Source organism: Microcebus murinus, chromosome 3, assembly GCF_040939455.1.
Source record: "Microcebus murinus isolate Inina chromosome 3, M.murinus_Inina_mat1.0, whole genome shotgun sequence".
NCBI lineage: Eukaryota > Metazoa > Chordata > Mammalia > Primates > Cheirogaleidae > Microcebus > Microcebus murinus.
In genome coordinates this window covers 37,304,660-37,326,497 of record NC_134106.1, presented here as the reverse complement: position 1 = coordinate 37,326,497, position 21,838 = coordinate 37,304,660, and the positions used below count along the sequence as shown (strand labels likewise).

The 21,838-nt window shown below is 47.3% G+C and overlaps 1 protein-coding gene across 3 annotated transcripts in view; it reads right to left on the bottom strand.

The window, feature by feature from the left end:
* PRKCE (protein kinase C epsilon) overlaps positions 1-3,511 on the bottom strand; it is a 478,538-nt gene extending 475,027 nt beyond the window's left edge. The window contains exons 1-2 of one of the 3 annotated variants that reach the window (XM_012755903.2): positions 2,926-3,510; positions 2,187-2,724 (exon numbers count right to left, since the gene is read on the bottom strand). In XM_012755903.2, the coding sequence (XP_012611357.1) occupies positions 2,187-2,534 (348 nt within the window). In that variant the 5' untranslated portion in view covers positions 2,535-2,724; positions 2,926-3,510. Of the gene's footprint in view, positions 1-2,186 lie in introns of all 3 variants that reach the window. The other 2 variants (XM_012755911.2, XM_012755894.2) reach the window with 2 other exon arrangements.
* Between the last annotated feature and the right edge of the window lie 18,327 nt (positions 3,512-21,838).

Below are 21,838 nucleotides of genomic sequence, written 5' to 3'. Positions count from 1 at the left end.
AGAACCTTGGAGAATGATAACCAAGTAAGTAGTTACCACTATAGGCTTCACCGGAAGTGCTGAAGGGCTCAGAGTCTGCGGTGGACCCCAGCAAAGCATCACCGGAGACACACAGATACTCTTCCTCCAGCTGACACGCGTCCTGTGGGAAAGTGCAGTCCTGACGTTCATCTGCCTTGCTCTGCCCCACTGTCATCTGCACACACTGCAGAAGGCCCCATATCCTAGCTACCATAGTCAAGCTGCTTTCTTCCTCTTTCTGGTCAAAAACAACAACTTCAAAATCACAGGTTTTGGCCAGTTTCAGTGGCTCAAGCCTGTAATCCTAGCACTTTGGGAGGCTGAGGAGGTGGGAGGATTGCTTGAGGCCAGGAGCTTGAGACCAGCCAGGGCACGGAGAGATCCCCAACTCTACAACAAATAGGAAAATTAACTGGGCATGGTGGTTCGTGCCTGTGGTCCTAGCTACTTGGGAAGTTGAGGCAGGAGGATCGCTTGAGCCCAGGAGTAGGAGGTTGCTGTGAGCTAGGCTGACACCACCACACTCTAGCTCAGGCAACAGAGTGAGACCCTGTCTCAAAAAAAAAAAAAAAAAATCACAGGTTTTAGGTTTGGCTCTGAAATTAGTTATCCGTAAGGTTCCATGGTGTAATGGTGAGAACTCTGGACTCTGAAATTAGTTATTCCTTCTACCACTCTCCCCCCCAGACATGCACAGATTCCATGAGTAAAAGGCTGAAATGCCACGTGTGGAAAGGAAGTGGGGAATGAGTAGGAACTCTGGTGGGAGGAGAGAGGCGGAGGTGAGGGGCATCTGTGAAATGGAATGGAATGGCACTGAGTCCTTTGGGATTCCATAAAGGTTTGCTCGCTTCCCAAAGTGCAAGCCACACCTTTCCTAGAGTTGTACTCGTGTGACTTGTTGGAGCTTCCCTGTGAGCCCCGTAACCATGGTTTCAGGCAGACTACATCACAGCCTTGAGCATAAAAAGAACAGACTTTTTTCCTATTTTTCCCTAAATCTTCGTGTCCTTGAAAAAACATGTGGGGTGATATGCCAAGATGATTCATACACAACCCCTGACCTCTAGAACACTCATGAAGTTATCCATTTTTCAAAAGATAGCGATCTACATCTCTTCATGAGACTCAGCTATTATCTAGCTATCTCTCTTTCTGTTTATACCAAAGAACCTGAAAATATAGACATCCAGAGCAACACTTGCTCTTGGTGGAAACATGTAACAAACCTGAAAATACAGAAATCCATTTCCTGATTTAACACTTTCCCTCCAAGAACAGCTAAAACACAAGCTTGCTTCTCTCTGTCCAAGTGCCAAGGTTGAATGCATTTGGTTTATAGCACATTTCAACAAGGCCTGTTTCCAACTCCCTAATATTTTTGCAATGTAATCACTTAACAATTAACTCAATCTCAGACGTAAAAATAGTATTTCATTGCACAGTATCTTGACAATCAAAACAGAGAAACAACATAACTTTCAGATTCAAAGCACTGACTTCCAGTTACCCACAAGCAAAACCGTTTTTTTAAAATACCAGATTCATTTTGGATGGATGGGCAATGAATGAGGCAAAACAAGCTCAACTGATGTTTCTGGGACCCTAGAGAACACATTTTTTCTTCCTGGATGTCAGAAGATGAGCTAACCACCATGGAGTAGAATGGAAACAAGCAAGCTTCCTCCAGGAGGGAAAAATAAAGTGACTCCTCACTGGGCTACACAGGACAAAGCCAGGACGTGCAAGAAGCCTTCAGTCTAAGGCTCCACGTGCCTCTCCAAGGACGGAGGGACCCACCCACACACAATCACACACAGCCAGCCGCCGCGCGCCTGCGGAAGACGCCAGGTCCTCGGCCAACCTTCAGCACCGGCGGCTGGGCTCTCCTCGCTTGCCAGCCCCTGCAGCACCCGCCGACGGGAGGGCACGGAGGGCACGAGGGGGCACAGGGCCATACCCTCTAAGTCTCATCTTCCTCTCCCCAGTGCCTGTTTCTCCCCAACTACGAAGTGAAGCGTGCCTCCCCCAGGAAACTGAGACTTACATGCACACACACACCCCAGCCGTCACTAAGTCCCCGAGCCCCAAGACCAAGGCCGGCGAGTCTTTCCCAGAGACCCCACAACCCGGTTCCCGGAAAGACCAGGAGGCGCCGAACTCACCCAGTCCTCGAAGTGGCGGCTCCCGTTCTGCAGCAGCTCCTCGAACTGGATGGTGCAGTTGGCCACGAAGTCGTCGTAGCCGATGGGGGCATCGTGAAAGACAGCCAGCTCGATCTTGCGCCCATTGCACACATCGGTGACGAACTCGTCGTGCCAGGCCGGGCTATTGGTCTTCTGCTTGGTGGCCGTTTGGCCGATCCGCGAGTCGTCCACGTTGAGAGCAATGTAGGGGTCGAGAAGGAAAGTCTGTGGCCGGGGTCCCACCGCATGGCGCAGCGACCAGGCTGTGGGCTTCAAGCTCACGGCCTCGCAGATTTTGATCTTAAGAAGGCCATTGAACACTACCATGGTCGGGGCGGGGACTGGGGGCCGGGGTCACTCTGTCCGCCCCGAGGGCAGGAATGAAGAACCGACGGCTCCAAGCCACGGGGACTCCTGGGTCCCCTTTCGCCCCACCCCACACACTCCCTACACCTTGTGGCGTTGCGCCCTGGAGCGGGCGATTGTCAGCCGGTGCATGTATTTCCTCGCTGGGTTCCTAACGGAAAACAGGGAGGGGGGGAGAGCTGGGGGACGTCCGTGTTTAGAGCAAGTCTCTCCCCCCCTGCCACCCGCGGCACCTCCAGATGAGGAGAAGAGCTGTCGGCTCCGCTGCCACCGCGGGGGCTGCCTCTCCGCCTCGCTGGCTCTCCGGCTCCGGGCTGCGGGGAAGCGGGCGCCGCGCCCGGCGCTTACCTACCTTTCCGAAACATAATCCCGGGAAATTTCGATTCCGGGAGCGGGAGGGGGCAGTGGGACGGGGCGGGGACGAGAACCGGGGGCGCAGATTTCAACCCGGATCCTCTTCGCACACCCAGCGCCTGCCTCTGACCGCGCGGGGCGGGGGGTGGACCGAAGGATGTTCAGTCTATCCGGAGGGATGCATGTCGAGAGGAAATGGTCCTCCTCGGAGCCAAATATTTAAAAATCCACAAGCCACACAGCCTGCCCCGGCCGCCGCCTCCTGGGCGAAGCAGCGCCGCGCCGGAGCCGGCGATCCGGAGGCGCCAGGAGCCCGGAATCTCACATCCGCGCGGGCTCGGGAGTCGGGGTGGCCGCGGCTCGGGCTCCGGGCAGGCCGGCACCGGGCGGTGCGCAGCGCGGCGGCGGGGCCGGGACGACGACTCGGCGCGGCCCCACCTCCTGGACGCCGGCGCCCGCGCGCCGCGCTCCCCGCGTCCCAGCTCTCGGCTGCTGCTCGCCCGCCGCCCGCCAGCCCGCTCTCCCCCGCGGTCTCCTCGCCCTCCGTCGGTGTGCGAGCGATCGCCCTCCCTCTAATGCAGGAAATGCGCAAAAGACGTCAGTGTGTGTGTGTATGTGTGTGTGTGTGTGTGTGTGTGTGTGTGTGAGTGTGTGTGTGCACGCGCGCGCGCGCGCGCGCCAGGGTTTAGGGAAATAGAAAGTTTTGCCGGTTGGGGGAGCAATACGGAAAAAGTGAGCGGAGGAGAGAACTGCAGAGATCGGGGAAGGCTGCCCGAGTCGCGGCGGCAGGCGGCAAGCTGGGCAGGGACCCCTCGCCGGACCCCGGGGAGTGGCGGTGTCGGGCGGGGGCGCGAGTGCGGCGGGCTGTGGACACGTCCTCTGCGGTTTCCACCGGGAGGCCAGCGGGCTGCGCATCTCTCGGGGACTCTGCGGCCAACATTGTCTTTTAAAGCCCAGGGTAGGGGTGTGGCGGGGGCACGCGGGACCCTCCCCCAGCCCAGCCCCACTCGGGCAGTGGCCCGAAAGAGCAGCCTGCAGAGGATTGGCCTGTCATTCTGTCCGGGACGCTCTGCTCCGCGGCGGTGGGGGAGGGGGAAGAGGGAGAGAGGAGCCACGCTCGGTGTGAGTTTTTAAACATGATTATTCGCTCTTCCCTTTCTTTGGGGACATTCTCCCCTTTGGGATCTGTCGTGGACTTCTCAGGCTGCGAGAACTTGTTGACAAGTGAAGGCTTGGTAGAACTCCGGCTGGGTTTGTGTGTCTGTTTATTTTTTACAAAGCGACTCTTCCTATTTAAGCTGGACCTAGTCTGTGCCCCTTTGGGGGACATCGGCTCTCATCAGCGCGCTGACAGCCGCCGTTCGGGCTGCGCGGAAAATGGGGCGCGCCCTTCGTGGGCGAGTGGCTGTGCCCATGCTAATTTCCTCCGTAACCTTTAAACTCTTGCTGGAAGCCGCGGCGGCGGCTGGTCACGTGAGGTGAGCCCTGGGCTGCTGGGGAAGAATTTCCTCCGCGGGAGCCGGGACTGGGAAGGCTGCCGGAGAGGGACTGCCCCGCGCCTGGGGACTGGGAACCTGGGAGGGCGGGGCCGCGGCCCAGCTGGGACACCCGTGAGGGTTGCGCTGGAAGGGGTCGTCTCCGCAACCTGGAACCTGGGGAGTTGTGCAAATGGAAAGCAAACCTCCACCGTCACCCGTATGCCAAGTCAAGTCGGGAATTTGTAGGTATGGTGGCAAGCTGAGCGTTCATCTGGCAGGTCTGGCTAGTGCAGACCAAAATTTAAAGTCCGCCTCCCGATCACTTTTTCCTCAATGGAAAAAGGTTATCATTGCCTGTGGCTTAAAGGCTTAAAAGTCTTAAAGGCAAGGAAAGAGGCATTGCCGCGGAACAACAGACTATCAAGTGCAGCACACAGGTCCCAAAAATGGTCAGAAAATTCCCAAGGCCACCGTGGCAGATGCTCTCATCCCAGAAGAGCACACAAAGTCCATGCCTGCAGTCACCCTGGCGCTCACTAGTATGGACATTTCTCCTGGCCCGCCCTGTTGAATAGGGCAGCTGAACAGGGAGGGTGCTAAGATACAGTCCCAGGGGCAATTGAGTTAATGCACATGTAAAAAGTCAGGGTTTGTAAGTTGTGCCTTACGTGGCCACTCCCATTAGCTGGAGGTTTGATATGTTATAATGTCAGTTTGACAAAGTATAGGCAGGGATATCTCCTTGCTGTTTGATTTTTATTTCCTTGATCATTAGAATTTTTCTCTCCTTGCTGCTTCCACCATTCTAGTCTCAGAAGCCTTTTCCCCCTTCTCGGGGAATGTGATGGAAGGCAACGGCAAATAGCACTCCGTCTTCTGAAATGCATTTGTAAGGTAGGGCCAGCACTGAAGTGAGATGAGTGAGATACTTTTCAAAGAAGCAAAAATTAAAGGGTATGAATAACTTCACTAATCAAGAGTTAAATGCATTTTTGGTTTTTTTGAGACAAGGTCTCATGCTGTTGCCCTGGCTAGAGTGCAGTGGCATCACAGCAACCTCAAACTACTGGGCTCAAGAGATCCTCCTGCTTCAGCCTCCCAAGTGCCTGGGACTACAGGGAAACCAAATATCCGGCTGATTTTTTTCTGTTTTGTGGAGATGGAGTCTTGCTATTGCCCAGGCTGTTCTAGAGCTTCTGGCCTAAAGTGATCCTCCTGCCTACTCATCCTCCCAAAGTGCTAGGATTACAGGCAAGAGCCCTGCTCTGTAACTAAATGTGATCTTTTTAAAAATAAAAATGTCAAAATCCAGGATGAACATAATATCCAATTTTTTTTTTTTTTTTGAGACAGAGTCTTGCTTTGTTGCCCAGGCTAGAGTGAGTGCCGTGGCGTCAGCCTAGTTCACAGCTACCTCAATCTCCTGGGCTCAAGCAATTCTCCTGCCTCAGCCTCCCAAGTAGCTGGGACTACAGGCATGCACCACCATGCCCCGCTAATTTTTTTCTACATATATTAGTTGGCCAATTAATTTTATTTCTATTTATAGTAGAGACGGGGTCTCGCTCTTGCTCAGGGTGGTTTCGAACTCCTGACCTCAAGCAATCCGCCCGCCTCGGCCTCCCAGAGTGTTAGGATTACAGGCGTGAGCCACCTCGCCCGGCCCCAAATTTTAAATAATTTTAAATATTGCACTAAAATGTTGTTTTTATTACTGAATTTATTGACACCCCTTAAATTTTGTACTCAAGCTGCATGCTTTATTTGCCTCATCCTAGTGCTACCCTGTTGGGAAATCTAGAAAGTCAAGGATTTCATGAAGTTAGGGATCCTTGACTAATTGGTGTTTCATACCTTCTCACTACTTGCTTTGGGTGGGTCCTATCTTATATGCAAACAGAAGTACACGGGATTGAAAAACATTGACCTAAATCTCTCCTCTTTAGTATGTTAAACAGAAAATAACTTTAGAATTAAGGACACACTGAACTTGAACTTTTTGCACATATATTCTCACTGCCCTCTCCCAGGTAAGCCCCCCCATATATGTTAAATATAATCTGTTACCATCTCTATGACTGTCTTAAAACTGATAACCAGCCAGGCATGGCGTCTCATGCCTGTAGTCCCAGCTACTCGGGAGGCCGAGACAGAAGGATTGCTTGAGCCCAGGAGTAGGAGGTTGCTGTGAGCTAGGTTGACACCATGGCACTCTTGCCTGGGCAATAGAGTGAGACTCTGTCTCAAAAAACAAACAAACAAAAAAACCCCCTGATAACCTACAAACTCCCAACCCCATTTCCTTGTGCCCTGGGTAAGGTTATAGGAAGGCAGCATCTGTCTCTTAGTAGGACATGACCCCATGTGAACAATTAGACTGCAGTTCTCAAAGATGACTAATCTAGTCTCTTTTCCACACAACAACTCATTTGGGGCAGGGGTACTAAAAGACTTTGCCAAACAAAATGCCTCTTCTGTATTTGGATAAATTGAATAAAAAGGAAGAATGTTTGTACTCTGCATGCAGACATTGCTAGTCTCCTGCCCTTATTACGTCCTTGTTTCTAAATAAACCTCTGACCTTCCCATCCTCAAACTTGGCCAAATGGAAATGTGTATTCTCCAGGGGCACCATGGAGATACCAGATGTGAACTTGTTTAGGAGAAAACCTTTAAATTTACCTGAGGAGGGCAGGCAGCTCTAAAACAACCCCCTGCTCCAGATTTCCTGTGAAAAGGAAAACAAACCCTTGCAGGGGGGTGGCTTAGAATGTAAAATTCCAATCAATAATTATTGCCTGCCTCACATTTCTCTTGTCCCCTGTAGACAATCCTGCAGGCAAAGACAGTGATTGGCATATACATTGAGTAAAGTGTCCTTCGGATTCCAGCTATGGCCTAATTGCTTTGTAATCTTCGAGAGAGGGAATAGAAGAAAAGAGAAAGAGGGGGAGGGGGCAATGGGCAATATATGTAACCTTAACACTTGTACCCCGCTAAAATAAAAAAACAAAGAAGAAGAAGAAAAGAGAAAGAAAAATGATAAAAGAATTAAACAAATATGACCAAGATGGAGCCCCTCTCCCTTCACAATTCAGGCTTATGGGGACAGGACTGATAGAACAGCATCATGCCCAGGGCAGTGTGAACAATGTTGCGATAGATCTAGGGATGGGAGTGGCACAGAGGAAGCATCCACCCTTTGCCCGAGGGAGCTGGGGAAGGCATCCCCTAGCAGGCTCCTTTGAACCAGTGTAGGCGTCCCAAAGGAGTTCTAAGCAGCAACGAAGACCAGGAAGAGCATTGGAGGAAAAGGGAACAGAGTACGCAACAGACAGATGAGAAGGACAGTGGCTATCTGGGACAAGTAAGCAACCAGGTGTGCCTGGCCCGTGGTAGGTAGTAACACGAGATGAGGTACGTTGGAATCTGATAGTTAAGGCCTCATAGGACCCACAGATGGGTTTGAACGTTTTCTTGAAGAAACACTGAACATTCCAGCAGGGAAGCGGCATAACTGGAGTTGATCCTTTAAAAAAGCCATTTTGTGGCAGATAGATATTTTTCTCTTCTGTAATTCTCCAGAAGACTCACCTCAAAACAGAGTGTTATTCTTTCCACTGGGTTTAAGAAAAATAAAATTTAAAAAAACAATCCAGAGAGAGAAATCCAAGTCGGAAGATGATTTATACTCTGTATGGTCAAAAATGAAACTGTCTGGGATACTGTTTAGATCAGCTAAAGGAAGCAGGAGAGGAAGAGCCAGAACCTTAGACTACCATGTTAATATTCATGTCCTTGTTGTTGTGCTGGTTGTTGCCATTTATAGAATGTTAATGGACTTCTGCAAAGGTCTGCTTGGGCAGGGTCTATCATACATTCCACACATGCTCCCTTGAACACATCCAGCCACCTGGACCGTGGGGTGGAATGCACAGTAGCACAATGATACAAAACCTGCCAGGGCTCTGTTGCCTGCCCCATCCTAGCCCCCACCTGAACTTTGCCCCACGCCCACCCTCCTGTTGCTGCCTGTTGTGTGGCCTGCCGTATCTGCTTATTTCGGCCCCATATCTGTGCTGAACTCTGCTGTAGTGACTCAGAGGCCAAACTTCCCTTACACCTGCCGAGACATGGTAGGATCAGAGATAGCCCCACAGAGCTAGACACAGGAGGAGATGGCCTCCTGCCCCTCCTTCGTCAGTGCCTTGACTGTGAGCCCCATTCTCTAGGGCTCTATATGGAAAATAGCATCACATATCTTCTCTTCTCCAGATCAGATGTTGGGCTGTGTCTTGAGACTTTTAAGTACATGTAGCAATCCAAGGGGCTTTACCAAGCACCTGCTATGTACAGGATACTGGGGCAGGTGTCCTAGGGAGGACAAATAGATATAAGGATGATTCCTGCTCCAGTTGGGGAGAGAGATAGGTCAATTCAGTTGGTCCTTTATTTAGCAGTTGGTAGTAAGTGTCATGTCATTCTGGAGCACTGGGGAAACAAAGATGACAGCACACAATGACCTTTTATTAGGCAGGATTGGCTAGATCATGCTGCTATAATAAGCAATCTCCAAATTGCAAGGTCTTACAGGTTTCTTCTCATGCATGCTGCAAGTCCATGGCAGCGAGGCTGCGCGCTCTGCTCAGCATCAGCGTCATTCTCCCTCCCGGATCCAGGCTAGCTGAAAAGATACTATCTGCAACATAGCTGGTCAGAGGTGGAGAGCAAAAGGATGGCTGGAGGGTCTTACACAGGCAATCAGACAGCCCACCTGGAAGTGTTAAAGGTCACTTGTGGCCGGGCGCAGTGGCTCACGCCTGTAATCCTAGCTCTCTGGGAGGCCGAGGCGGGTGGATTGCTCAAGGTCAGGAGTTCGAAACCAGCCTGAGCAAGAGCGAGACCTCGTCTCTACTATAAATAGAAAGAAATTAATTGGCCAACTAATATATATAGAAAAAATTAGCCGGGCATGGTGGCGCATGCCTGTAGTCCCAGCTACTCGGGAGGCTGAGGCAGGAGGATTGCTTGAGCCCAGGAGTTTGAGGTTGCTGTGAGCTAGGCTGACGCCATGGCACTCACTCTAGACTGGGCAACAAGTGAGACTCTGTCTCAAAAAAAAAAAAAAAAAAAAAAAAAAAAAAAAAAAAAAGGTCACTTGTGCTCACTGGTTGTTAGCTAGAACCAGTCTTGTGAACCCCCTGCCCCAACCCCAAGGGGGCTGGGAAGTTCTACCAGCTACACAGGCAAGAAACCTGGAATATTTGGTGAATGGCACTGAAAACTGCCATAGACTATTCTGAAATAACTAGTGCAGAAAGGTAATTCAAGGTAGCATATAAGAAATGGCAGAAAGCTCTGTAGAAACTTAGCAGTAGCAATGATCACAATAAGAGTGGGACAGTTGACACTCCCTCCCCCAATGGCCACTGCTTCAGATGATGCGGAGACTCCCACCTTAGATCAGAAGTAGCAGCCACCAAAGCTCCTTCCCGCCCCCCTCATATTCCCAACCTTACAGGACCTGCAGTCCTAAAAGCCACTTTAGAACCAAGACAGCACTAAGTGCATTTGGACACAACAGAACGGAGAAGATTTGTTTGCCATACTCTGCAGTATTTGAGAGATCACCTGGTCTGTATTCTTTATTGTTATTAAATTCCTCTATTAACTGAGAAAACTGAGATTTAAAAATGTTAACTGACTTGCCAAAATAGAAAAAATAAAAAATGCCAAAATACCAATTAGGCTCAAAATACTGTCTAGGCTCAAGTTTTATACCTTCTAATTTTACTTCTTTTTCTACATTGTAATTCAGAAACCAATGCAACACCATTTAATGACAATAACTTCAATTACATTTTAACTCCTCAAAAATAAAATTTATGTAAATGCAAGGTCTAGGTTTGTTTTCATTTATTGGTTCCAAATTAAACTAGCCTTAGCACAGTGTAATATAATTCTTATAATAATATAAGCTATGACAATAGTATAATTATAATAATTTTCAGGGGGATTGTGATGATTGATAGAGTTCTTCCTTAAGTTGTTTTGATGATATAAGTCTTTAAAAAAGACTTTGTCAACGTTTATACTTTTGCATCTTCTCTCCTAGTATCAATAGATGTATTGATGTATTTTCAGCATATGGTTTTATACCTGTACCAAGTGTAGCAGCTGTTTCCACAGGCTCCCCCGTGGATGTGTTATCAATTAGCAGAGTGACTGATGGACTGTTCAGACTAGGTTGTATATCTCTGTCACATTCTGGACATCTGATTAATCCATTTCTATTTCTGATTTACCTACAGGATCAATAAGCAGGGGCTGGAGGGCAGGGAATATTGCCTTCTGTCACTGATAATCATTTAGGTAACAGAATGTGTAAGCAGAACCGGTTGAATTCAGGGTCCTGTCACAATACATGTGATGCCGACTCTGCCTGTCCTTTAAGGCCCAAATCCTATGGCGTGGGCCTCATTCCCCTAGCTGAAGCTATAGCGCCTCCCCGAACTCTACTACCACTTCGTCCTAACTTCTTTTTAAAGCCTCTGCCTACTATACGGCAGTAGAGTTATTTGGTCCTGTCTTAAATCTGCCACTTCCCTAAAAGTATTTAAGTCTGCAGACCCAGAATGACTCATTTTGGTACCCCGGTGTCTTGGACACGCTAGATGCAACTTTGTGCTCTATGTACATTTGAAATAAGAGTGTCACATATAGTGCTCTCGTGGGTCTCTCCCCTCCTTGCCCAGGTGAGTGCTTTGGGCAAGGTTGGGCCTCCCAGTCCGCAGGACCCCAGCCCGCAGTAACGAAGCGCTGGGCCGCCCGCGCCCGACTCCGCGGGCCTACAGCGCCCTCTGGTGGGCGCGGGCGCGCCCGGCCCGGACGCTCCTGAGCTCCGGGCGGCGCCGGCCTCAGCCCTGGGCCAGCCTGGGGAAATGACCCTTCTACGTCTCGTCTGGCTGCGGCTTGTTTCTCTGTCCTGGGCTCTCCAGTCCCTAGCGCTGCCCCAACCCGGCCGGCGCGGGACGGAGAGGAAAGGAGACCGCCCTGCGTGCTAATGAAGGGTCCCGCGAGTCTGTCATCCCGGTTTGCCGGGTCACGGGCAGGCGCAGGCGGCAGTCCCCAAGCTCTTCGCCGTGGAGGGGCTTCAAGGCCAAGCGGGATGAGCAGGCAACCGGCAGAGAGGGGACAGGAGGGGGAGCCACAGTCCCAGCAGGACTCCGAAGGCCCCAGCGTAGAAAAGCGCGGCAGCCCTGGGGGAGAAGGGGACAGACCCAGGGAGGGGCTGGTCGTGAGGCTTTCTGGTACAGCACGACCCTGGGGTCAGAGCTGCCCTGTAATTCAAGCGTTGTGACTTAGGTTACCTACCTTCTAGAAGCTTCTTTCCTCTTAAGTGGGGATAATGATACCACCTGGGATTGTTCTGAGGCTTAATGGACTATTGTTAACAGTGTGGAAGTGTGGAACAGTTAATTAATGGACTATTGTTAACAGCCTGTGGAAGTGTCCTGCATACAGTGTAGGGCCACTAGGATAACTCAGCAAGCTGGGGGGATAAGTCAGAGGGAAGACCACAGGCCTGGGACCATTGACTCTATCCACACTTGCCCGTCATGGGCAGGGGACAAGAGCAGTCCCTTGCGGTATGCAAAAGCTGCCTTTTTCTTTTCTTTTCTTTTCTTTTTTTTTCATAACTAGCCTCAAAGTGAAGAATTCTGTCTCCTCACCACATTAGACCAACAGGCCATCTATTTGGCAGTTAAACCCATGCTGGGTTCGGGAAAAACAGATATAAAGGAGTTGTGGTCCAGGTTTTCAACAAGCTAGAACTTGAAGCTAAAGGAATTCTAGGAGCCTCCAGGCAGACCAGAGTCCAACTCTGCATTTTTCTTGAGACTACAGGTCAGCTCCTGAAGCTGAGGTGAGGGTTGTGAGAAATGGCCATAGAACCCACTGGAGATGCCACCCCAGGGTGGGAAGTATTGGGGGTGGGAGTGGATCAGTGCCTGCTCGGAGGTTGCTTCTCTGCGTTCTGACAGATATTAATAACTGGGCTTCCTTTCCTGAAAAACACAGAAGCCACCCACTGGGGGCTCATCCCCAAAGCCAACAACCAACTTAGGAAGGAAGAAGGGATGAATGCCGTTCCTCCATCCCACCGGTTATCATGGAAGCAGGTCCCTTGGCGCCGGCCTCCACTTGTGTCCTGGACCCATCACCCAGCCCAGCCTCTCAGGGGCTCCACCGTATTGATCACCCCTCACTTCTCTTTTCTCTTCTTCAACCTCTTAGCCTCTACCAGTTCTTCCCTTTCAGTAAGTGTGACCCCTCTTAACAATTTTTTGTAGCCCTTTCTCATCTCACATTTCTCTCCGGCTACCACTCAGCCCTCCCCAAACTTAAGTGTTATTACTTTTCACTGTCTTCATTTTCTTACTACCCACTCCCACCTCAGGCCACCCCATTGGGCTCACAGAAACATCTCTCATCTCTCACCCTGCTAGGACTAATTTTTTGTGGTCGCTACCTTATTCCACCACTCTCTTTGCAGCAGATGATGCTGTTTCCCCTCACCCCTACACATGCTCTTCTTCCCTAGTTTCCATGACATCTGAGCTCTCCAAGTTTTCTTCCTACTCCCTTGGCTTCTCCTTTTCAGTTTCTTTTGTTTCTCTCTTCCCCTGCCCATCTCTTAAATGCATCATTATTTTATAGTTACACTGCAGAATGCTAAGACAATAATGCAAAAGTTGTCCCAATGAATAGTCAGGGAGTGACCATAAGGTTCTGTGACTTTGATGGAAAGAGGGATAGTTCCCTATGGCCTAGAGCACTAAGGGAAGGCCCTATGAAGAAAGAGAGGTAGAAATTGGGAATGGCCAAGGGGGTAAAAGCTCAGAGGAAGAGAAAAAGAAAATGGATTCTCTTGGTGGAGGAACTTCCCACTAAATGCACAGAGGGGTGAACATAAGATTTAATTCAATGACTAAAAGCATCTCTTTGGGGCCAGCACTTTGCTAGGCATGGCATAAAATAGAAAAGAAAAATGTGAGCCCCTAGTTTAAATTTTAGTTAACATTCCCACCAAATGATTAAATAGCGATCTAGGTAGCATTTGATAGAGGCAAAGGTGCTAGAAAAGAAGGAGAGATCACCGTGGGCTTCCTAGAGGTGGCAGGCCCCATGTGCTGTGCTGATCTGTGTGAATTAAGGTAGGATAACTGCTCTAACACATAGATCTCCAAATGTATACAAGCTCAAACACAATAGATATTTACTTCTTGCTCACCTAACAGTATTGTGTGGGTGAGCAGGTCAGAGGGGTGACACTGTCCCTGTTTCTCAGGTTTCCATAGTCACTCTGGGGGGTATTGCCAATGGAACCATCCAGAAAGAGAAAAGATTACTAAGGAACAAGCCTGGGAGGTTTTTATGGGTCAGGTTACTTGCATCCTATTGGCTAGGACATGGCCACCTATACCGGCAAGGGAGGCGGGGAAGCATGGTCCAGCTGGGTGCCCAGGAAGAAGAGAAGCGCCTGGCTTTTTGGTGAGCAGGAGGCAGTGTCTCCTACTAGGTCCTTTCCCCCTTTGCTGGAGATTAGGATGATCTGTTTGGGTTAACCCTCGGTGCAAATTCAAAGCCCTCCCCATTTTCCTCTCCCTTTCCCCATCTTATGTGTTAAAAAAGGACTGCAAGGACTCTGTGGTACAGGTGAAAAAAGACAGAGGTACAGGTGGGGTCCAGGGTAAGCATGATGAAGCATGATGGAGAGGAGGGCTGTGTGCCAGGATAAGGGTGTCTAGAGAGGACACTCTCTCTATGTCCTCTAGCTCCTCTCCCTCTCTGCCCATGAAGATGCCAAGTCACCCTCAGCTCTGCTGCGAGCTGTGGCACGGTAGGAGCGAAGGAGCCATTCTCATCCCACAAGTGAATTTTGGTCGAGGTCCTCCCTGCAGGTGGAGGAGCTGCCGTGCAGTATTGGCTGATGAGTGAGTCACCCAGCCCAGGCTTCAAATGTAATAATATTCTGTACTTTGAACTTTTTAGGGAGCTTTTATATCCATCCTTCCTTTATTCCTCCTTTCTCAACCGCAAGTGTAGGGCAAGTATTATTCCCATTTTGCAGATGGGGTTACTAGAACTCAGAGAAGGTAAAGGACTCAGGTGCATCATATCCCAGAGGAGAGCCTGGTTCCCAGAGCCCTAGATGAGGCTTCCCCCAGGACCAACATTGCCCACGTGCATAATGAGTAAGGCACCAGTGCATTTTTCCATGACTCTCCTGGAATCTCCGTCTCCAAGGAGGCCCCATGGCTCTGCCAGGCAAAGGTTGCTGCTCCAGCTGGCGGCTGCTCGAGGGCTTCTCATCCCCTCTCCGCTGCCTGGCCTGGCGCCTGTGGGAGCTGAAGAGGAGAGCTGGCTGGGGTCCGATCACATCGCAGTTCCAGAGCAAGGCAGCATGCTGCACACGGGAGGGAAGAAGGTACTCAGAACACCATTATTGCCCCTGAGGAACTTGGAGCCACCAGGGCACCCTGCTGAACACTTTCTTCCTGAGGGGCACGGACTTCATCCCCGTCTCTCAAGTTCTTCCCTCTCTGAAGGATTTTCTGTTTAGTCTTTTCCCTGCTTCTCTCTCTTCCTCTCCACTATCTTTTCTCTCTGTAAGCTTGCTGCACTTCACGTTGAATTCAGACAAAAGAAGCTTTTCTGGATCGCTTTATTCCTGCAAATGAAAACATAAGCTAATCAGGAAAGCAAGGCCAGGCACAAATGATGCAGATTGCCTTTCTTGGAGTGTGGGGACCAAGCATGGGCACCTTCCCTGGGACCTGAGATTTCCCAGGGAGCTTGGAGAAAAGGTGACAGCCCTGCCTAGGACAGGGTCCTGCTAACCTCCAAGATGGGCACTCAAGGCCCTGCACTTTGGGACAGTCCCTGGTCTAGTGAAGGGAGGAGAAAAGGATGCTGTCCTCCTCACCTCATGAAAACCAGGCCAGCTGCTTTGCCTTACCTGGTCCTGCACCTGTTATTCCCTCTGCCAGGACTCCCAGCCTACCCTATGGGTCTCAGCTTAGGTGGCATTTTTTCCAAGAGCCTCCCCTGATCCCCCATCAGCCCTGAATATGTTTTACTGTGACGTCTGGTCTACTTGTTTTCCCCAAAAGCAGAATTACATTGATGGTAAGAAAACTTGACCTTTAGGGCCCTCATTTGCTTGTGCTCCCTCCAAGGCCCTGTTCCTAATTTTGTGCTCTTTTTCATAAAGAGGGCTCTTGAAATTGTTCAAGCTCCAGGCCCCATGAAACCTGGGTCCACCTGTGGCCTTTCCCACCACTCTGCAAACTCCCTGAATCAGACACCATGTATCAGATTCCTTGGGGTATCACATGCTAGGCTCCCAAGCAACTTTTGTTAGATGCAAGAATGCTAGGAAGAAAGAACCCTTGGCTGACCAGTGGTTCTCAGGGAGAATCCTCAGCACTGTCACCTGGGCAATCTGGATGGCTAACATGATGTGCCTGTCCCTACAGCACAGCTTAGTGTGCAGGAGAAATCCAACTTGGAAGCTGAGGCACGTAACTGTAGGATCTTGGACAAATTACCTGCCTCTCAGTGGGCCTCAGTTTATTCAAATATAATAGATGTTTGTAACAGCAAGCTTATGGGATAAGAATAGGCATTGAATTACAGATAGGTACAGTACCTGGCATCAGTAGTTCTCAGGAAATTCTAGCTTCCTTTTCTTTATATACACTCTCCCTAGGGAACAATCCATACTTAATTATTTTATCTCTAGCACTGACAGCTCCCTCCTTCCCCCTCTGGCTCCTGGATAATGGGGTTTTGGTGTGAAGGGTCAGGGCACACAAAAGGATTTGTCCTGGGCCCCACACCCCACTAAGGACGGCCCTGAGACTAGGTCTGGGTACTCCCCTATTCACTGCTCCTTCCTACAATAAGATATAGAACTGCATGAAAAAATCCAAAGAATTTGAATAACAATATAAATAAAAATTAAGAAAACAAATAGCATGGCTAACTGGCTTTCCCTTGCAGGTGTGGTTGACATTTAACCCAAATGAAACCCTAATTTATCTATCTCCCTATCAGCACTGTAAAGCAGTAATTATTTATCTCTGTCTCACAGAGAAAAAACTGAGACTGAAATGAGCTTGAGGCACGTGCCTAAAGTGCCATAGTTGGCGAGTGACAGACCCAGAACTGCAGTCCAGGTCCGGGTTTTTGCCACCCTGAACACGGACACCTGTCCCCCATCCTTCAGGGCAGGATGCACACGCTGCTCAATTAAAGTTCCCGCCCTGCCTCACTCATCTCGTGAGAACCAGCATGAATGCTGACGCAGGCTCTGACCCTGCCATGAAGGCATTTAGCATGTCATTGCGGGTTCTCTCTAATAAGAGTTGAGAAGTGGTAAATGTTTCTCTCTTTGTCCCCTGGTGACATCCACACATTCTGTGTTTGCATGTGCCAGAGCTTGAAAATTCAACAACAAAGTGGGCAGGGCCTGCAGAAGGAGGATGGGGTGGGATAAATTTTACAATTAATAATATTCCAATACAAGATCCACTATTCATTCTTAAAATAGCAATAGTAGTAGTGGTAATAATAACAATACTAATCATAGCTAACAACTTTTGGTTGAAAACTATGTGCCAGGTATTAACATGTAACAACTATTTTCAACATCAACATAGCCCAATGAAATAGGTATTAATATTACCCTATTTCTACAATTCTAAAACATGCATTTTTTAAATCACATATTAGCATCTTATAATCCATGATACATGATAAGAAAATAAGATAAGAAATTACTGTTATACTGTAATTTATGATGAGTTTTTTTTTTTTAATTTCTTAGTAGTACATAAAATTAGGGAACATTTTACAAATGAAGCAACTAAGGTGGAGAAAACTAAACAATATTCCCGGGGCCCACAGCCAGTCGCAGAGCCTAGACTCGTAGATGAGTGGTCCAGCTCCAGATCCCACCCATTTGTTTGTTTGTTTTGCAATCTCAGGCTTCCTGCAAACATCTCCCCACATAGTCAGCCATAGGCCTGTCCATCAGGAGATGGTGGTGGTGTTTTATTTTTAGTTGTTCTAATACGTGTGTAGTAGAATGTTATTATGGTTTTAATTTTCATTTCCCTAAGGACTAATGATTTTGAGCATCTTTTCATGTGCTTATCTACCACTTGTGTGACTTCTTTGTTAAAATGTTCATTCAAATATTTTGTCTATTTTTGAAATAGGGCTGTTGTTTTCTTACTCTTGAGTTTTGAAAGTTATTTACATATTCTGGATATAAGTCCATTGTTGGATATGTGATTTGCTAATATTTGATCCCAGTTTGTAGCTCATCTTTTAATTCTCTCTCTTTTTTTTTTTTTTTTTTTTTGAGACAGTCTCACTCTTACTCTTGCCCAGGCTACAGTGCCCTGGCGTCAGCCTAGCTCACAGCAACCTCAAACTCCTGGACTCAGGAGATCCTTCTGCCTCTGCCTCCCAAGTAGCTGGGACTACAGGCATGTGCCACCATGCCCAGCTAATTTTTTCTTTATATTTTTAGTTGGCCAATTAACTTCTTTCTATTTTTAGTAGAGATGGGGTCTCATTTGCTCAGGCTGGTCTCAAACTCCTGAGCTCAACTGATCCTCCTGCCTCAGCCTCCCAGAACCACTGTGCCTGACCTATTTTCTTAGCACTGTTTTCTGCAGAAAAAGTTTTAATTTTAAGTCTAATATATCTTTTTTTTTTTTTTTTTACAAATTGGCTTTTGATGTCATATCTAAGAATTTTTGTCTAACTCAAGGTGACAGTCATTTTCTCCTATATTTTTAAATAACACACTTTTGGGTTTCATATTAGATCTATGATTCATTGGAGGTTAATTTTTTATAAACTCTGTTATATAAGTCATAGTTCTTTTCTTTTTTTGCATATGGATGTCCAGTTGTTCCATTTGTTGAAAAGACTACCCTTTGTCCATTGAATTGCTTTAATACCTTTCTCAAAATTTGTTCATAAATTTTATGCTTAAAAAATGTTTAAATGATGTATTTTTATGTTATGTCAATTTTATCTCAATAAAAAGAATGTATCTACAAAAATCAATTGATCATATTTGCATGCATCTATTTCTTTTTTGTTTTTTTTTCTGAGGCAGACTCTCTCTCTGTCACCCAGGCTAGGTGCCATGGCGTCATCATAGCTCACTGCAACCTCAAACGCTTGGACTCCAACTATCCTCCTGTCTCAGCCTCCAGAGTAGCTGAGACTATAGGCACCTAGTACCACACTGGGCTAATTTTTTCTATTTTTAGTAGAGACGAGGTCTTGCTCTTGCTCTTGCTCAGGCTGGTCTTGAACTCCTGAGCTTAAGTGGTCCTCCCGCCTTGGCCTCCCAGAGTGCTAGGATTACAGGCGTGAGTCATAACACCTGGCCTGGTTCTATTTCTTGACTCTGTTTTGTTCCATTGATCTATGTGTTTCTCTATTTTGTTCCATTGATCCATGTGGTATATACTTTCACCAATACCACACTATCTTGACTACTTAGCTTTAGATTGAGTTTTAAAATCAGTTACTATGAGTGCTGTAACCCTGTTCTTCTTTTTCCAGAGTTTTTGGTTATTCTAGGTGCTTTAGCTTTTTATATATTTTGGAATCAGCTTACCTATATTGAAAAGAAACAATCCTGCTGGGATTTTGAGTGTTATTGCATTAAGTTTACAAAATCAATTTGGGTCTTGTAGGATTGCCAAATAATATACAGGTCATCCAGTCAAATTTGAATTTCAGGTAAACAACAAATAATTTTTAGCATAATGGGACATAATTATACTAAAAAATTATTTGTCGTGGACCAGGTGTGGTGGCACAGGCCAGTAATCCTAGCACTTTGGAAGGCCCTGGTGGGGGGGATAGGTTGGTGGGGGAAGGGGAGGATCGCCTGAGGCCAGGAGTTTGAGACCAGCCTGAGCAACATAGCAAGACCTCATCTCTACAAAAAATAGAAAAATGAGCAAGGCATGTTGCCACACACCTGTAGTCCCAGCTACTCAGGAGGGGGAAGGTTGCTTGAGCCCTGGAGTTTGAGGTTGCAGTGAGCTATGGTGATGCCACTGCACTCTAGCCCAGGCAACGAAGCAAGAATTTGTCCTCCCCCACCCCAAAAAAAAGCTTAAACAAATTATGTGTCATGAATGGATGTTGAAATTTATCAAATGCTTTTTCTATGACAATTGATAAGATCATTTTTTCTTTAGTCTCAATATAGTAGATTATATGATTCATTTTAAATTGTTGAGCCAGCCTTGTCTTTCTAGAATAAATGCTACTTGATCGTGGTAATTATTATTTTTATATATTGGTATACTTGATTTGCTAATTTTTAAAGAATTTTTGCATCTATCTCTAATGCGGAGATGGTTAGAAATAAGAAAAAAGAAAAAACAAGTAAAAACAAAAAAAAGAATTTTTACATCTATACTCATGAGAGATATCAATCTGTAGTTTTCTTTTTATTCTTTTCTAACTTAAGCATTTAGAGCTAAAACTTTCCCTCTAACCATTGCTTTAGCTGTATCATTTTCATTTAGTTCAAAATACTTTCTAATTTCCCTTGACATTTCCTCTTTGACCCATGGATTATGTGAAGGTATTATTTGGATTTCCAAGTGTTGGGGGATTTTCCAGATAGCTTTCAGTTATTGAGATCTAGCTTAATTCCATTATGGTCATAAAATATACTTAGTATTTTTTCAACTATTTTAAATAGAAATAAAAAGGGGCCCCTTTGGGGTCTTTTCAGTGGAAATCCAGGGTTTTAGACGCCTTGCTCTGCCATTTCTTTCCTGCAAGAGAGTCTACCTCTGGGAACAAGCAGCAGGAGGATACACAGAGAAAAAAAGCAACGAGGATTCTCTCTATATTTTTAGGACCACAGTTCCAATGATCAGAGAGAAGAATTCCTCCTGTTCTGGGTTTTAGGTGTTTATCGGCAGCCACTGCCGCCACTGCCCGGCTGCCATCCAGTCATCTCAGGATCATAGTTTTGTGTCTGGGGCTTGCCTGGGCTGGGATAAGAGAGCAAACTAAAAAGAGAGAGAGGATTTTTCCCAATTCTCTGCATCCCATAGAGTACCCTCCCTTCCTGCTCCTCGGACCAGAAAGAAAAGGCTTTCCTTGGGACATGCCTGGTGCACAGTTCTTGGTTTTGGTCTTTGTTCAAGTTCAGACTGGGAAATATGAAAGAGAAAAACATTCAGAAAACTCACCACCAGGTCATTAGTGCTTCTAGCTCTGGTTTCCCTCTCTCATACGTCTGCTACCATTTACTTTCCAGAGACTTCAGATAGCTTCTCCAAGCATGCTATTTAGGTTTTTAGTTGCTTACTCCATCTTTCTCGAACTGGATGCCTTAATCTATCTAGATGTAACTTTCAATACATTTTAAACATGTACTATTTTATTATGTGAAGTAAAAATAAAAATGACATTTACAAAGAACGAGAAAAACTTATACTTCCAAATAAGACAGAATAGCAGAGACAGGATTTACCCTCTCAGCTGAAACAACCATAAAAAGGGCAAAGTATGTGAAACAATGATTTTGCAAGATGCTGATGACAGGCAACAAGGACGAGTAATCAGATGAGATGGAAAACAAACAGGGTGAGCTCTATAATTGGCCTGGCTTGATGCATCAAGAGGGTTTCCAGGCTGGAGTGCAGTGAGGGGAATGCAGGCACTGCCTGGTAGACTGCTGAGCTGAGGAGACAGTTCCCCACGACGTGGGGAACTGTCGTGTTTGCATGACACAGTGTTGTGGAAGCAAGAACTGCACACAGGGGCTTCTCTGCATATGTGAAGTGGGCTCCCTCAAGTATTCATCTGTGTACTGACCGGTGCATGTGTGTGGGGAAACCATCTGAAGCCTGGGAAAGAACCACCTGACGGGACAAGAGGACATAGTGCCTGTGCTCTCACAGGATCGAGAACAGTGCCCGTCTCCCATCAGCCAGAATGGAAAGCTCAGGATTCACAGCACATTGAGTAGAACATTTAGAAAGGTCTTGCATTAGTGGTGAAGAATAATCAGACCTAGACTGAGCATTGATCTAGCTCTGTCTAACAATTTGAAAAACAAGATGCAAGAGGCCAAACTATTTCCAAGTAACTTAACTGTGCCCCAGAATAAGGCTTAAGAATACTAATATTCAAGGGAATATAAAAATGCCCATTGTACAAGTTAAAATTCACAATGTCTGGCATCCAGTCAAAAATTATGGCTGGATATGGTAGCTCAAGCCTAAGTGGGAGGATTGCTTAAGGCCAAGAGTTCAAGACCAGCCTGAGCAATATAGTGAGACCCCATCTCTACAAAATATTCTA